General features: G+C 34.2%; 1 protein-coding gene across 1 annotated transcript; it reads left to right on the forward strand.

Moving 5' to 3' along the window:
* Positions 1 to 2299: 2299 nt before the first annotated feature.
* LOC149779305 (ras-like GTP-binding protein Rho1) lies at positions 2300 to 18922 on the forward strand. The gene is made up of 5 exons (XM_089939923.1): positions 2300 to 2991; positions 9000 to 9090; positions 11558 to 11667; positions 11955 to 12089; positions 17769 to 18922. Exons 1-5 carry the CDS (start codon positions 2854 to 2856, stop codon positions 18015 to 18017), a joined length of 723 nt encoding a protein of 240 aa, XP_089796049.1. The 5' UTR covers positions 2300 to 2853; the 3' UTR covers positions 18018 to 18922.
* Positions 18923 to 19540: the final 618 nt, after the last annotated feature.

Below are 19540 nucleotides of genomic sequence, written 5' to 3' on the forward strand. Positions count from 1 at the left end.
ACATGGAGTGAGCACATTTCATCCCACTAGGTTAAAGAATTGGTATGTTTGGAATGTGCTGGAAAATGAAAATGAGTATCACTTTGTATTAGAATGGCTTCATTATTTGGCGCTATTAAGATGTATAAAAACTTTTACTTTTAAAAGGACAGAGTCTGGTGTAATTTATTAAATTACTAAATTCTGCAAATCTACCAAGGTTATAACTCTAAAAAATTACATTCACAAAGCACTGACTGTCAGTAATAATATGATGAATACAATTTAAAATTACGTTATCTAATTAATCCGTTATTAATTAGTATTTTTTAGTTCACTATTAGTTTCATATCTTCTCCATATCACTGTTTAATACATGCATTACTGTCTTTCATACTTCGTCTACAATGTTCTTACGATACTTCTTGATAAAGCATTTCGAATACTGCTTATATATTGCTGATCCTTCTGTGTTTCTCCAGAGAGAGCTTGTATTTATTAGCATGTACATGCACACATACATGCATACATACATACATACATACATACATACACGCACTCACGCACGCACACACATACATACATACATACATACATACATACATACATACATACACACATACATTCATGCATGCATGCACGCACGCACACACGCACATACATACATACATACATATATATACACGCACACACATACATACATACATACATACACACACACAAGCACGCACGCACGCACGCACATACATACATACATACATACATACATACATACATACATACATACATACACACACATACATGCATGCACGCACGCACACACGCACATACATACATACATACATACATACATACATACATACATACATACATACATACATACATACATACATACATACATACATACATACATACATGTGTTGTAGTAGCTGTGTTTGTAATGGCATCACTATGTCTATTACAATTAAACAGCAGCAGCATAACCCCTAACACAGCTATATAATGTAATTATACTATATTTATCGAACTGACTTTTTGTATCAACGCGAGCAACAAAAAATGACCTGTAGTTGGACCAGTCTGCCCTGCCATATTTTTCAGTTGATTATAATGCTGTTCAAGTTAGCACTGCCCTTTTTAAAAGAAGTCACTCTCCCATGTTTCGTGTGTGCTAAGTGATACTGATGATTCAATGAAAGAATGAATGATATTAATATCACTATAATAATAATAATGATGATGATGATGATGATGATGATGATGATGATGATGATAATAATAATAATAATAATAATAATAATGAGGGATTCTCTTTAATTTATATTGTGTGATGACTGTGTCATATATATTTGTATTCCACCCAATTAGAATAAGATATATATTAATGGTTACTTGCATTTATTATTATTATTATTATTATTATTATTATTATTATTATTATTATTATTATTATTATTATTATTATTGCTATTTCATATAAATATAAACCATTTTCATCTTACAGAAAATAATGAACGGATATGTAATACGTTTTAAATGTTAGAGAAGATTGTTACAGATTAGCTAGAAAAAATCTGTCTATTCCTTTCCTACAAGTACAATAATCACATTCTGAAAAAAGGGGAGTGGACACCGGAAGAAGGTCAGTGGTCAAGCTTTCCAGGCTAAGATCATTTAGAATGTATCTCATTACAGCGACGAATCTTTTGTACCTCAATAGGCGATAATAATCGTTTGGTGCTTTTCAAGCTTATTGGAACTATACAATGGCATTGACAATGGTACTGTGGAGAAAATAACATTCTAACAGGAATAATCGATTAAGATTTATATCTCGTTGAATTATGCAAGTAATAGTTTTAAATGTAAATGAGATCTCTTGAAATACATACTTGAAAGAAATTTCCTGATCGATTGGTTACGTTATAACACACGCGAAACCAATAAATAAACACACAATTATTGTTGTTATTGTTATTGTTATTATTATTATTATTATTATTGGTGCCTTGGTAACTACAAGACATATTTTTTGGCAGTTAAGCACCTAACAGGAGCAATTGATGTTTCAGTCTTTCTTGACGCTTGTTTATTTTAACTATTATTCACATCATTGCATCAGTTTCTTTTTAATTCACTCATTCATATGAATAGTAATAATTACGGCATGGCATTTACTCAATAGCTGTTTTCAAAGCTTACTTCATCAAGACTGTATGCTTGGGAAATTCATTAGTCCAGAGAAGCCCTCTGATTGGTCCGAAGTTACTGTCACATGACCGTGCTATAATTAACCAAGTGTCAGACGGGTTTTCTCGCAGTATAAGTAAACACTCTCAGTGTTTGCAACTCACACATGTTGTAGGCTGGAGTAAATGCATTAAGCAGTTTTATCATGCCGCTGCCGTAAAGCCAAAAATAAGTGTGATATATTCGCCTCTTGAATTATAACTATAACCTTGTGCGGAATTTCTTTTTATAATGGCTGGCTATGGAATGCATATTTACTGAAGATACTGCTTTATTATATAAGTTGAAGTGTTTGTCTACAACAGTATTTTAACTGACAATACGAGGTCATCGTTCAGATTTGAAGACAAATATTTGTTCCAACTTGCATTTGTGTGAGAAAAGCATAACACTGGAAGAGTTTTCTTTTCATATTTTTAAACATATCTGACGCAGGCAGATGGTGATGCAGATCTTCATTTAGGAGACAGAACTCGTGCTTGTTCATAATTTATCTTACTTAAATTAGTATCCCCTACGTATTGCAATACCCATAAGTCGAGACTTTGTTTTATACATTTAGGGGATACCCGTTATAATCTATAGTGCTTTGCCTCTCCCAAAAGGCAGATTATTCAACGTAATATGAAGGAAGGGGTTGCTGAGTGTGTAGACATGGGGCAGAATGGAGAAACTGTCCGAACTAAGGTCATTGTTGTAGGAGACTGTGGATGCGGAAAGACTTCTCTGATTCACCGGTACATTCATGGAACTTACACTGAGGTAATTATCACTAAACATTTCCACCTTGAAGGTCATATTGAGTTAAATAGATACAGACTTTGCCCCGTTAAGAAAGCAAGGCAAGTATACGAAAATATTGATGTTTTCGTCTAAAGTAAACAGTAAAAACCAATAAATGCCATCTTGTTTTTAAAGTCACATGAATGTGGTTCATGGAAAATGTTGATTTGTCATAAATGTGATAAATGTCTATACAAGAATATCTTACTAGATAGATAGATAGATAGATAGATAGATAGATAGATATTATCATTAGTGATATTTCAAACCTGCTTTTAAATTTGGTTGTGACTTTAGCAGATTTGGGTACTTTACTCAGTTCGTTGGAGTGTCGGCGCGACATTTATGCTATGCAAGACAGAAAAATAAGTGGATTGTTTGGCTTGGCACATCAACACTTAGAAGGTTATATCGTGTCGATTCAAGTTTAGGTACATCTTGTTATCCCTCTATTACTACCTACCTATATTCATATAATGATAGAACTACTTCATTCGTTGAGTTTGTTTATCGTGTCGTTCTTGGGCTGTGTGTATTTGTGTGTGTTTGTGTAAGAGAGAAAGAGAGAGAGAAGCATTCTCCAGCACAACAAAACTTGGCCACACATTATGTAAAAACCACGATATATATATAAACATTCGACACATAGTATTGTTCATGAGCAATATTTTCTTCTGTATACTTCAGTATATGCGGTGTATGTATACGAAAGACCACTTTCTGTTATATGTGATGAGTAGGTTGGGGTTCGATCCCTGCTCAGACCATGATAACACACTTTCTGTATTTAATTTAGTTTCTAGGTAAGGCACCCGATGTTTGTTTTTTTCTTCATATACGGATGTGCCTTGAAAAATGCTTGTCAACTAAACAACAACACTGTCATTTATAGGTAGATGAGCTCTATAGAAAGTTTAGACAACCGTCCTTAAATATCCTTGCAAACCTTTAAGTCATACATACATGTGTGTGTGTGTGTGTGTGTGTGTGTGTGTGTGTGTGTGTGTGTGTTTCTTCTATGATATGGTCTCAGAAGAGAAAAATAGATCAATCGACTTTAAGTGAACTATGTTAAGAAAGTTGAGGGGTGGGCAACGAGTGGATTTTTTTTCGAGCTGGAACATTTTTTCTTTCGTTTTAAAAAGATGAATTTTCAAATTCCTCTGACAATATGTGACACATAGACAGATAAGGGAAACCGAATAAAATGGGCCGATTTGTTTGCTTTGTACCATTCCCCCCTCCAAGATTATAGTATATAAGTGCATATTAGGCTGTGAGATCTGTCATGCCAATGACATAACAGGCAGGCATTCGAAAGGCTTGACGTTGCCACACAAATCGTTTGATGATTACGTGCAACTCTGATAAATCTACTTGCATCAGTTCGAAAATTGCCTTTCGGAAGACGGCCTAATTGTCCATTATCATTATGTACCACACGAACTCTATCCTCTCTAGTACATACAATTATTATATCGGAATGTCGATGGATCTTTCTTCCGCGTGTGTTTGGGCCACACAAATAAAACTTTATTTAAATGAGATGCTAGTTTGCCATTTTCCATTATTTATCCATACGGTATTCTCTGCCATATATAAAGAAATATTTTTAACGCGATATAAGAAGATGTTCGTTATAATGATATGCGTACATTTTCATAGAAGTCCAACTGAGGTTGCGCTTGGGGGTTGGTATCCACAAAATATTAACAGTGAAACCACACTATTAGTGTACAATCTCTTCAAACTTGCAGGAAAATAATAATTTATTAACGAAAAATTGATCACAGAAGAAAAGGGATTTTACTTCAAGGGGTTCGTGCGAAATGCTATGAGCATGTTTGCATTGGAATGCATCCTAACATTTAATGTTTTACAATATACCCGGTGCTAATGTAACATTATCTTTTCAAATAATTATTTATTATGTAATGCCCTCGATCGTTTTATTTTCTTTTATGCTGGATAGTGATCTTGGCATAATAAGAGACACAATAGAATGTCTTGGGGTTATTTCGATTAGGGAGATGAATAGCATTCAAACAAAACTATTCTGACAAATGTGAGAGTATCTTGGTGTTTAGCAACAATAAAACTTCTAAAGCGGTTCGACGTCATTTTACGGCGTTTTCCTCGTTTAATGAGATAAATTTTGGATACATGCTTCAAGGCGAATAGGTATACAATTAAATAGTTACATATGTTTATAGACTCACATTCCAAGCCACTCTTCCTCCCCCCTCTCTCTACTTCAATAAAAAAAATTTTTTTTGCGATGTCGACGCTGTGCTGCCTTCTGGCTGGCCTCGCTATCTAAGATGTTAATTCTTATCTGAGCCATGATCTACTTCTGATACATTGGACCGGAAAATATTTAAGCGCTGTAATCTATTTACTGGTTCACGGGATCTTAGTCAACCTTTACTAGGTAGAAATTGTCGTTATTGTGATTGCCCAGTATTTCGTGAGCCTCGGTTGTCCGGTAAATAAGCATCCAGCTCTTATGCACATTGTGTTTGTCAGAATTATATTAGTTTGAAATAGAATCATTCACACTATTATACTGGGACGAATGCTGGATTTTTGGTACCGCCCTATGCAATCTATCGTTAACTCTTTGCTGTGTGTATCTAGCAAACTGCCTGTTAGGCCATGTAGAACTGAGAGATGATTTAATTGCATCTGATGTAAGATAAAAATCATTGACCTTGTTGCCACCACTGTATCAAACATACATACTGGAATTGAAATTTCGATACTGAACAAACTCGAAGAAAAGGAATTAAAAATAAAAGCCCTCAAGATTCAATAGTTCTATCCACAACTATATATTCTTAAGCTAGAAAAGCACGATTAATGCGCTGCTCCTATATTCCTTATTAATTAACGTATCCATTAAATTCTCTACTGATTGTGTGTATAATATTTTACTTTTAAGGATTCTATACCTTTTACATGACGTATTTTTATTGAATCATTTTAACAACAAAAATCAGTAAGAAATGAAAAAGTAAAGGAATCATTTTTGACTTGTAACATGGACCTTTATATGTACTTGGTTTTTAATCTAAAGTAAAAAATAATAATCGGGTCATGTTGAAATATTCTCATTTTTAAATTGAACCATTACTTGAGTATTACGTTATGGCCCATTTCTACTTTTATTTTTGGCATGTAGTTTTTAATGGCATGACTTGAACAGTAATCATGAATCGATAAATCACAGGCTTGTATCATTTTTTTAAAATTTTTTAAAAATTCTTTTGACAATAAAGTTGTTCAACACTGTAGATTATTTAAATATGCCGATGTCATCAGAACCATTTTTATCCTATACTAACTGGAAATTCCCCGTGCTCAATGGTTACTTGTAAACAACTTGTATTTACAGCCGATTGTTATCCGATTACATATACTCAACATGGTAAGTAGTCGGGATACAACACCATGTTTTGCCTATTAGCGTCTAGACCGCTCAGCAAGTCAATCAGGATGAAATAAAATTTGGCAAAGGAATATTTTGCACAGTGACATGACATTACACAGATTTTGGCAATTACCTTTTCTCAAAATTGCTCTAACAGTTTCTATGCAGCGTGCGATGTATTGACTTTCATACAGTTCTTTCTCCAACAATGTATAAAGTGAGCTCTCAAAAAACACGGCTAGTGATTAAAATTTGGTTTTCATGGGTAGAAAGAAGGACCATCCGTAGATCCTGGGATCACGATTGCAGATCATCACGTCTGTCAGCATCAGTCACTGAGACTATGACTTGGGGATGCGTCTTATTATCCGAACTGTTCAGATTCTATGCACTAAATAGTTATGGGAGCTGAAATTTGGCATGTTGGGCATTCGTCTGCAGGCAGCAAAGGAGTATATTCATAGGTTGGATGTTGGTGCATAGTTTTTGATATGTTATCTTTATAGCCATCATGGCTGGACACTATAATGCCATCCTGTCAGAGATAAGATTTGATCCAGTAGATTTCCCCATCAAAGTTTTTTCCGCTTACAATTAATCATCAAAGTTTCTTGCCCGGGATAGCTTATTTCATGCTCTAGACTGGCTATTATTGCCCTGGATAGCTTATTTCATGCTCTAGACTGGCTATTCTTGTCCAGGATAGCTTATTTCATGCTCTAGACTGGCTATTATTGCCCAAGATAGCTTATTTCATGTTTTAGACTGCCTATTATTGCCCTGGATAGCTTATTTCATGCTCTAGACTGGATGTTATTGCCCATGATAGCTTATTTCATGTTCTAGACTGGCTATAATTGCCCTGGATATTCTATTTCATGCTATAGACTGGCTATTATTGCCCGGGATAGCTTATTTCATGCTCTAGACTGGTTATTATTGCCCAGGATAGCTTATTTCATGCTCTAGACTGACTATAATTGCCCATGATAGCTTATTTCATGTTCTAGACTGGCTATAATTGCCCTGGATATTCTATTTCATGCTATAGACTGGCTATTATTACCCAGGATAGCTTATTTCATGTTCTAGACTGGCTATAAATGACCATGATAGCTTATTTCATGCTCTAGACTGGCTATTATTGCCCATGATAGCTTATTTCATGCTCTAGAGTGGATATTATTGCCCAGGATAGGTTATTTCATGCTCTAGACTGGCTATTATTGCCCGGGATAGCTTATTTCATGCTCTAGACTGGCTATTATTGCCCGGGATAGCTTATTTCATGCTCTAGAGTGGATATTATTGCCCAGGATAGCTTATTTCATGCTCTAGGCTGGCTATAATTGCCCAGGATAGCTTATTTCATGTTTTAGACTGGCTATAATTGCCCTGGATAGCTTATGTCATGTTCTAGGCTGGCTATTATTGCCCAGGATAGCTTATTTCATGCTCTAGGCTAGCTATAATTGCCACGGATAGCTTATTTCATGCTCTAGACTGGCTATTATTGCCCAGGATAGCTTATTTCATGCTCTAGGCTGGCTATAATTGCCCAGGATAGCTTATGTTATGCTCTAGGCTGGCTATTATTGCCCAGGATAGCTTATTTCATGCTCTAGGCTAGCTATAATTGCCATGGATAGCTTATTTCATGCTCTAGACTGGCTATAATTGCCCAGGATAGCTTATTTCATGCTCTAGACTGGATGTTATTGCCCAGGATAGCTTATTTCATGCTCTAGACTGGCTATTATTGCCCAGGATAGCTTATTTCATGCTCTAGACTGGCTATTATTGCCCAGGATAGCTTATGTCATGCTCTAGGCTGGCTATTATTGCCCAGGATAGCTTATTTCATGTTTTAGACTGGCTATTATTGCCCAGGATAGCTTATTTCATGCTCTAGACTGGCTATTATTGCCCAGGATAGCTTAGTTCATGCTCTAGACTGGCTTTAATTGCCCTGGATAGCTTATGTCATGTTCTAGGCTGGCTATTATTGCCCATGATAGCTTATTTCATGCTCTTGACTGGCTATTATTGCCCTGGATAGCTTATTTCATGCTCTAGACTGACAATTATTGCCCATGATAGCTTATTTCATGTTCTAGTGACTATAATTGCCCATGATAGCTTATTTCATGTTCTAGACTGGCTATAATTGCCCATGATAGCTTATTTCATGTTCTAGACTGGCCGTTTATTGCCCTGGATAGCTTATGTCATGCTCTAGGCTGGCTATTATTGCCCAAGATAGCTTATTTCATACTATACACTGCTTATTCGTTCCACCCCTATCGAGATACCCCTATATTCAATATTTTGTTTCCTAAGCGAAGGTCAATCCCTGAAATCATATGTAATATAAAACGCTGGCAAATGTTATTTTCCTCAGCAGGTGATTCAAATGAATCTCGCTCACATTGGAAACGGACAGATGTCGTTAAAAGAAAATAATTAAACGACTCCCACTTCCTTCTGAATTGTATCCTGTGTTTCTGGATTTTAGAACTTACTAAATATTTTTTGCTCTTTCATTTTATTCTTACAGACGTACACACCCACCGGATTTGATACATACACGACAACGTATAACGTCTCAGATTCGTTTAGAATTCAGATGTCCATATGGGACACAACAGGTAATATATCTTCTATGTGTTTGTCTTCATGAAACTGTCTAAACCAGCTAGTCCCATCTCTCTCTCTCTCTCTCTCTCTCTCTCTCTCTCTCTCTCATAATATTGATTGTATCACTCTCGGAATGAACCCTGGAAAGTGGCATCTATAGCTATTAGAAGTTTCGACTCAAAATGCAAACGTCTCTGTGTCACTCATCAAAGTTAGCATTTGCTGGTGATTTGAACATACAACATTGTTCTTTACCATGTGAAAGGTAATCATTTCAAAATATGGAATGCTGCTACTACAATCAAAATGTATATTGAGTGGCGTTATACATTTTTGTTGTTTCCACCTTAGCTCACAAATATTTTAATTTTGAACTCTATTTCATAATCTGACCAGCATTAAAAACTTTCCCCAAATTATATTTTTTTTTATTCAGTCGGTAGATACAATTATTAAACAAAGGATAACGCATGCGCCAATATACATAGTCAAAACACTTTATACTACTTGATATTCATATATCGTGACTTTAAAAAAATATCAGCTTCATCCGCTAAAATTTTGTCTTTGAAATAGGGTTGAAACTTTTTGAATCATTTGTAATTCAGGCGTTCAATACGTTCACTTTATATTCGGTATTTTCTTTGTCTTCGCCAAGATATTGAAGAGAGGGTAGTAGTATTAGTATTAGTAGTAGCAGCCGCAATTAATATTAATAGCAGAAGCAAGCACGATAACAAAAGTTGAATAAAATAACGTTAATCAAAAGAAAGGAACACAAAAAGAAAACTCTCAAAGACGTTGTGCAAACTAAATGTCAAGATAATTTCGGTGTGTGTACTAGAATCACCAAATCAACCTGCAAGACAAAATAAACCGCGCGCCTAAGGATATGTGACTTCACTGCAAGTATGCTAAATTTTCGCTAATAGTACAAACCGTCTCGCCTAATACGTATTATGTCACTGGAATGTAATATTTCGCACTAGGTTGAATTAGTCCTTTGTTACTGAGATGGTCGGCTTAATCTTTTATTTTATTTTATTTACCTTCTGGCAGTCTGGTAATAGTTTCAAGGGAACAAACTGTTATTCTGTCAGAATAATGCAACGAAAGTATATGATCAAAAAGCAACTGATGACTCGGTCGCATGGTTACAGCTGTTTAATGACATCGTAGAATGGTAGTCTGTCCTTAAATATTACTTATTACACACTTCCTGTGTAATTATAAATTGTATTGTACATGGCAACAGATGAGCAGTAAAAATGTGGCATGACACATATAACTATCTTCTGTCACTTGTAATTAATAGTTGGTTTTCCACATTTAAAATTATCATTGCAAAAATTAAAATAAATTAATAATATTAAAAGATATAAACTTATATTTCTAATGAAATGCTTGATACATGGAGTCACCACTCCATTTTAGCAACTATTCATCGAAATGACATATCGTAATTTCACCATCATTTCAGAACACTTGCTTGATCTACTAAATTAAAGTTTAACATTGTCTGTGAAATCTGTACAGGCACTTGCAGCTTGTAAAACCATAAACTGTTACATTAACCTAGAGCAACGCTTATTTTTCCTTCATTATTGTTATGGCATGCGAAATGCAACATATTATTCTCGGCTCGAGACTACGTAACTATTAATTACTTATTTTGATATAAATTACAAAAAGAAAGAAAATACAAAAAGAGATAAAATATTCATGTTACCTACATTCATACGTATCAACATCTTAGAACTGGCAATATCATTATAATATAATCAATAAAAAGAAGAGAAACTTTGTTTAAACTTTAGTGGGAAAGTCCATATTTTTTTTAAAACCCACATCATATTATTTCTCAGGTTGGAACTCTAACTCAGGGTGTGATTCCGGTTTTTCAAGCAACCCAATTTGTAAATAAATTTCTCCCAGAATTTAGTTAGTTTCTGCGAAAATCGATTTAGTCAATGTCTTTATTTCTTTTTCAAATGTTAGTTAAGTATTACCGAATAGCTTTGGGGGAAAAAATGTCAGGAAACGAGTAAAATCACATAGTGAGGTGTTTAGCTCCTAATACGTTTATTTGTGTTACGTATTAATAAATGCTGAGCATTTCTTACAAGCCCGTTGATTTTCATCCCCTACCATTTAAGTCTTTCTAAATACTACTCCTATCAAAGGGAATAATAATTTTTGGAAACGTGGCGTTTTATGAGATGACCAACAGAAACACCATAAAGGTGACAAGCATATTTGGGGTTTTCGCATTCGCAAAGGCTAAATAACGAATGATAATAGTGTGCAGTTTGTGAATTTCTTGTTAAATCAGTCAATTTCTGATTTGTATTTCATACAATACTGTGTGCAAATCTTGTCAATAATTTTAAGGAAGTCGAGTTTGAAGGTTAAAATTATAATATTTCGTGGCACGTTTATGCTGCCTTTCGGCTGATACGAGTTTTCTTTCTATGACAGGTGACTCAACATACGACACAGTGCGGCCTCTCTCATACAAAGATACAGATCTTGTCATTATCTGTTTCTCTATCGACGACCCAGAATCCTTAGAAAATGTTACATCAAAGGTACGAGACAGAATTATGATTGTGCTTTGCGTACGAGCGCGTGTTTGTGTGTGCATGTGTGTGAGAGACAGACGAACAGATTGAACGAGAGAACACTTTAAAATATGTAAATCGTGACACATATTCAAATGTTTTTATAGAATGATTTGCTACTATTACTCCTCCCTGTTTAGAAACCGCTTCCTTTTTATTCGGATGAAATTGCAGTCTTCAAATACCCCATTGTTCAACAGATATATAATAAAAAGAAAACTATAAAATGAAAAAGTCTTTTGGTTTACTTTCAGTGGTATCTAGAAGTCAGGGAACACTGTCCAAATCAACCAATCATTTTAGTAGGATGCAAATCTGACCTTAGAGACGACGGCCGCACGATCCATACATTGAAAAAGAAGGACCAATCACCAGTAACGCATGAACAGGTAATTACAAGCATATATGTACGGACTCGAGAATGAGACGAATAACGAATTAATTTTAAGGATGTCCGCTTTTGCAACATAAACGCTTTCTTTGCAGCTACAAATGACATGATTAATATCGCCATGAAATCATTTGTATTAAGGTGGCACTCTATAGTTTCATATTTCTCATAGGCTTAGCATATTAAGAAAACTAATTTACCCGGGTTTCCTCACTGGTTATACTGACTATTTAGGTATTGCTCAAAGAAAATTTTGTTCCATTTATTTTGGTGTATGATTGATGGTTGTAATATGGGTTATAGAGTATACAGTTTGTCCTAACTCCAGATGTGCACCTTTCAAAAACCTGATAGCTCCATTTTTATCAATTTCACTTCCTGGACTTCAGCGTATATTGTATAAAAAAGCTGATAACTGTTTTTACATTTGATATATTTGGTCATTCATCCATTGCACTTTCGGAAGCTGGTATTATCTAGTCTGGCAAAATTCATTTTCCCTATTTAAATAACTACTAAAGATAGTGTACTTAACACTAATTCAGTCTGATTGTTTTAGCACAAGGGAGCAGTCATTTTAATTACCAGTGTGTTTAGATCATGTTCAATTTCCATAAGTACAATATCCAAAGAAACGTCAGCCACATTACATCAAAGTAGCATAGATGTATGTCAACATTTTCTCCACTTTGCATGTTCCAAATGCAAACAATTTCACCTTACAAAGTCACTCTCTCAAAAGTACACATTAGCGGTGGAACTCTTGGAGAGATTGGATGTAAACTTACTGTGTTGCAACTTCTGTCTCTTTTGAAATAATGGACAAGAAAAATGCTTTTACATTTTTTAGGATCTCAGTAAAAGTCATGTGAACGAAAATGAGAAAGTCAGCACAAAGTGGTAGATTTAGTGATATGCAAGTTGCCGTAAACTGTTTTTATTTTCTCGGAAAAATGATGTAATTTCAATGACTGTTTTATGCCAAAAACCATAACTAAGCAACATACATTTTCATGTGTATTTGGTAAAACAAATATATGACTTTAAGCTGTTCAAATTTAATGAATGTTTAAATACTCAATACTATTTTATATAAATTTGGTTACATTGTACTTTTTCCCAATATTTGTATTTTTAATGACACACTCATGTATCAAATTGCAACTTAAAGCATTGCAAGAAAATGCACAACAACCTGCAAGTTGTTATGTGATTTTTGGGTTGCTTGGAATTTGAATCCCACAATTGGATCGGCACTTGTCTGCTATCGTAATGCATCCCTGCGCCAGCCACTTTACCTCAGCACTAAGGAACCTACATGTCTTACTGTGACGTAAAACCACACCAATGAGTCTGAAGAAAATAATATAGAAAGTTAAATATTCTCAAAATAGAAAATAAATATATACTTTTTAAGCATTTACAAAAACAATACGTCACAACTTATATTTCACAAGTTATGCACATTATTTTTTTTATATATAAATAAAACAACAACAACAACAACAAACAAATAAACCATAATTTGTATCTTTCCATGCGCTACTTTTCATTGTATAAGAGGTAAATACCACACGAGCATTAATAATATTTTATAGCGGTCTAGTGACGTGCGGGAAGATACGGTAGATTATGTAAGGCCAGTACACAGCTAGTGATAAACCAAGAAAATGACAACTCACGTGAAGGTAGTCTTGTTTAAATGATCATTTGGTATACCGATTGGAAAAAGCTGTCTTGGGTGTGTTGATCATTACATGGTCTGAAAAAGTTTTTATGTGCTTATGTATCTCACTAATTATTTGTGCAGGGAGAGTTTTTGATTCGCTGCGTAACTGCCCGACGTTCTTTTTTTGCTCAGGCAACCACAGAAACCGAGATCATGTGTTTTGGCAACTGCTTGATTGTGTCACCGGGCAGGTGGATTAAGCACCCTTCCATGTCTTTACAAAATGTATTTTGGTCATATGACATCCAATGAGCACACTAGAAAATATATATTGTACCTAGCTAATTTTATAATAATTACGAAAAGGACAAAAGATTTAATCATCTCCCGTTTAACCAAGCAATTTAATCTTTTTTAAGTTTGTACAACATCGCTGGAAACGGACAAAATAAAAAATATTTCAAAACTCTTTGTAAACAACCCATATTTATATATTTTTTAACAGGAAAGCACATGCACGTGTGTCTTCACGCCATAGTGTAATCTATTCAAACCACAGTTGTTACTGATAATATGAATGGGGGTAACCGCAACCTTACACCTACATATTTTGGGGTTAATTCGAACCTAAATGTGATTCTTAAGGATTTTGTCCATTTTCAGTGAAGGTTATAAATGTACAAAAAAGTAGCTACTCTCATACACTATAATTAATTACAATGTATAATTTTTTTTATTGTGTTCATGTAAAGTCATGTGGCCAAGCATATGGTATAGCTATCAAGAAGGGCTCATCGACAATAAGTACAACGAGTGTGTTCGATGCGATATGTCTTATCACGGAATTTAGCACGCGTTATGGTTTCCGTTTCACAAGAGTCTGTACAAGAACGAACCCATCATGATCCAATGCTATTGACCTCTATTGCAATGGTAGATACTTAAGTTGTCGCTAACTACATATTTGGCGAGTTTTACATGTCAAGCTTGTGGTAAGCACATGACTTGTACTTGCAACCAATTTTTGCATGTCGATAATTTGTTTTGTTTTTTTAAAACTAAATTCGTCAAACACATGACAAAAACAAGGGCGGTAAAACAAAATCATACTTATTTGGGAACAATTCCAAGGGACAAGAGAAGTATCGGAAGTCACTTGCAGTGCTATACACCACAATTGTAAAGAGTTTATAGTATTTTCGTCTGAATGAATAACGTGTGGTGCGACTCTGTCTAGTATTTCACAGACCTATTGCAATTAAGTTAGGAATGACAGCCCCCACGACGCCTTGCGATAGCAGACACTCATATAAATGGTGTATACTCATAATCGCAATATATATATATATATATATATATATATATATATATATATATATATATATATATATATATATATATATATATATATATATATATATATATATATATATATATATAATACAAATCATATGGCGAATAACAGTCCTTTCAAGTGCAATGGGTCCAGCAAGGGATCACGTTTGTCGGGAATTGATTAAGATAAATGCAATTAAACTAACTGCGAACAGTGCAAAACTAGTATCTAACTAGCCTGGACGTTGTCGGCTCTTAATGAGTCTTTTTCAAAGGCAAATACAAAACATAGACAAAACAAACAAATAAAACATAAAAACCGTTGTGTTTGCCAAACTTTACAGGAATTAAACCTTTAAATTTATTATTTTTTTGACTAGTTTATTTCAGTCTGTTGCTGTCGCAGGAAAATATTTTATATTGACCTAGAAATCGATGAGCCATAACGACATCTGTTATTTTATGTAAATTTATGTACGCGCAAGTTATATCCTAGATATTTTATTGTTATAGTAGTAATTATACATTACTGGTTGACTAATAAACACATTTAGAGAATTATTTAAAAGAAAATGTGTCGGCTGCAAAGAGCATTTTATTTGTGCGTGGCTATCTTTTTCTAGTCTTCTTGGTTTAAACCGCTTGATTTCAATGTTCTAAGGCGGCGTATCCAGTAAGATTCTTAATAACGAAAATGAACTGACAGTCTGATGCAAGATTCTGTCAGAATTATTACTTATGTAATGAAAGTGTTATTTAGAAATTCAAATCTAATTTATATATTGCTACAACCACGTCCTAATTATGTTATGTAGAAAGTGTCCAGAACACCTATAACAAAGATATTAAAATGATGACAATTTCCTTTTAATATTAAACTGCCATCTGTATAGAATAAGGTCGTAAGGGACATGTTACTATGCATAAATAAATCACGCGCTTTTCCGGTGTCATCGTACAAAGAGCCAAGTTCAAGTATTACACTAGATGAAGTGAAACTTCTTCATTTGACGTCATTGACACTTGACTCACAATCAGTAAAGAAACTGCATCGTGTCAAAATGAGTTTTGAAGTATATGTAATGGCAAAACGCAATATTGCAGTTTTTATTTTGTCAATAAATATTGTAGTATTTATTTCTGAAGAAAGATTTTAGTTTTGATTTTCTTTGAGAAAATCATTTTGTTTACCAAACCGATACATTATGTGCAAAAGATATTTTTGCTGATACATGTTTTTACTTGCGATATTATAACATATTTTCCACCAAGCCACTAATAGTTAATGTTTGCTTTTTAGCAAACTAACTAGTGAACTAATTTTAATTTAACAAGTGTTTGGCAAACAAGGGCGGTGCAAAGTGGATCATCATACTTCAGACGGAGACGATTCAAAAAGGCTTGAGTCGAATCGGAAGTCAGTTGCGGTAGTTAATTCGTATCTTAGTGACCTTTATCTCGAGTTTGGTTTCAACACAATAGTTGCTCCGTCTATATGAATAGGCGCTATTCAGACTTCTGTCCAATAAACCCTAAACATGGACTCCTTCACTTCTTGTCATAATAAGAACACTTATGGAATTTTTTAAATCATTTTTATTATGTTGCTTAAAGTACGTAATAGAGTACTCCATAATCGCTTAAAAATATTCGGCTTCAACACAATTAGACTTTAAATTTTACATAATTTTAACCTTTTATGTCAATCCGATTAAAATCAGATCTCCAGTGTCCTGCGAGAAGATCTGACAGCGACCGCTAAAAGGTAATGTTCTGGCGACATTTACATTAGCCAATGGAAATGCAACTTTCAGAAATCTGAAAGTGAATCAAATCGTTCGGCACACATCGTTGATCTTCAGCCATACTGCTCAGTCTCTCCAAAGCAAGGATAATCTACTTCGTCTGATTAGCTGATACAATTAGCGATTATGGTAATAGCACAGGTCACTAGAACATGACCCTAAGTAATCGATGTCAGATCTTCAAGCAGGACTGGAGATTTGATTTTAATCGGATTGGCATTTAATATATAATGTTAACCTTTATTTGGAAGGGTTTATCTTCTTCAACTTTTTATTTAATTTTTCTTTATTTACATTTGTAGAACTTTACATTTAACTGACACCATATAACCATTACTGTTCTGAAGTGCTGATAAACGCTAATTCTTACATATGTACCAATACATATTGAAATGATACGTTTTTTGTGTGTTTTTTTTTACAAAGCTCACATAAGAGGGTTTCGTCTAGCTGAGCTTACATTCCTGAAAGACTAAAATCCGGTAAACCGTTATTATATAGACAATAAAATAAACATATTTTCTTTTACACGAGTATGATAATGTTAAACAGGGAAATTCTTGTCATTCAATATAGTTCCTAAGTGCTAATACTGCAACACAAATTACACCCAAGTGGTTTTTATTCCAATGACCTCATCGGCCCATGTACTAGGTATTATCATCACTGATTCACGACTAATTCAGAACTTCGGAAATACCATTTCATATGTCAGACATATGATTATAACACATGACTATAAACGAAATGAGTAATGGGATAGTGGTTTATTTTCCATTTGCATTTGAAACAACTTGCAAATGGTTGCTTCTTACAGTTTATTGATTTATTTATTTATTTATTTATTTATTTATTTATTTATTTTCAGGGAATGAAAGCAGCAAGAAACATAGAAGCTCTTGCTTATTCCGAATTATCTGCAAAAATGTCTTTGAAAAGTGTAACTGACGTTATAGAAGTAGCGGCTATGTCTTCAGCCGGAAATAAATCCGCAGTCACCGACACGACCACCATGAAAAGAAAACGTGCATCGGTGCGAGGAAAAAGATTCAGTGAAGTTGGACAGGCTAGAATTCTGTTGAGAAAAGAGATGGCTAAAAGTTGTGTTGTTATGTAGATACGTATATCAATCTGACATATATTGATACATCATTTGGAGCGGACGGTTCTTGTGGAATCATGTTTGGTGCATGTCATTCTGTTAATTCATAAATTCAAATGGAATTAGCTACACTGTTTAAAACATTGAAATTTTCAAATGCAGCTTGTGGACTATGTATACTTTGTAGATGAATGATATCTATTTTTGTAAACTCCAGTATACTATAATCTATTTCTAAATGAAATTGGTCAGACGTGTGAACCGAGCGCAACTGAAGTAATGAGGACTGACTGACGATGTGTTCTCATTTTAAGCACATCGGAGTTGTATGCATTTAACGATAAACCTCAGGCGTTCCAACTGAGTGTGCGTTTTATATCTTGGAGGAATTCACCACAATATCGCGAGAAGTAATCACGCAGAATGAATCTTGAAAACATGGATAATTTTTTTGAAAAATAAGTTTTATTACCCCCAGCTAGATAAAATTCGCGTTATGATAAGCGTCATTCAAGTTGTTCGCGCTCACATGTATTCAGTTGTAATGTATGAACAAGTTTTACATATTCATTTACTTTCTTACTTTCTACAAGAATCAAATTTCAGTTTCTGATGTGCCTGTTTGACTTATTATGATGCAAATCTCACCCGAGAAACGCTGTGTACATGTAATTTCTAATTTTCTAATACAATATGGTGATCTATATCGAGAAGAAAATGAAAACAGTCTGATGCAGAAGTTGCGAAAAATCTATTTGTTTCTGTCTTTCTGTCTCTCTCACTCTCTCACTCTCTCTTCTTTATTTGTCTATATGATATTACCAAAGAGACTTGTACATTTTATGAATTTTAATTGTGATATCGATTTTTTATATACATAAAATGTAAGACTTTTTATAAATAAAATGCAAAATTATAAATTGAATTCAGTTTATAACTCTCCCTTTCCTCTGTTTTATAACCCCTCCCCCCACTTCTAGTTTTAGATTGTCGATAAAAACTAAAACAGTCAGTGTCTGAGTTATTGATCGAAAGCGTCTTAATAGACTAAAAGAAATATACGAATATTTACGAATATTTTGACCAGATTTATATCAAACATCTGGTGGAACGAAGGTGATACAAATATCCGGTATCCTTGCCCCACCAACTGTTGGCTTTGTCATCGATTATTTCTTTGATTCTTGTTTAAAAATGGTTTTACTGCATACATTCCATATCCAGATGTAATTCCTTTGTTGTGACCTATTTTCACCATTATCTGTTTTAACGTCATATTTTAATTCAAAAGTGCACATTGCCACTTACCCAATAGTACTCTGATATTCTTTATTTGCGACAACTAGTGATTCAATTTATTTTCAATTCTCTCTCTCTCTCTCTCTCTCTCTCTCTCTCTCTCTCTCTCTCATATTGTTATGACCCTTATTTGTTTAAATTTTTAAGATGGACTATCGTTTTGAAGGTACCCATGTCAAAACCTTTATATTTTATGCATCCAGAGGAAACAATCATGGTTGATGCAGATAAGATGCCAG

Source organism: Sinohyriopsis cumingii, chromosome 17 (assembly GCF_028554795.1).
Source record: "Sinohyriopsis cumingii isolate HCF-2022 chromosome 17, ASM2855479v2, whole genome shotgun sequence".
Taxonomy (NCBI): Eukaryota; Metazoa; Mollusca; class Bivalvia; order Unionida; family Unionidae; genus Sinohyriopsis; species Sinohyriopsis cumingii.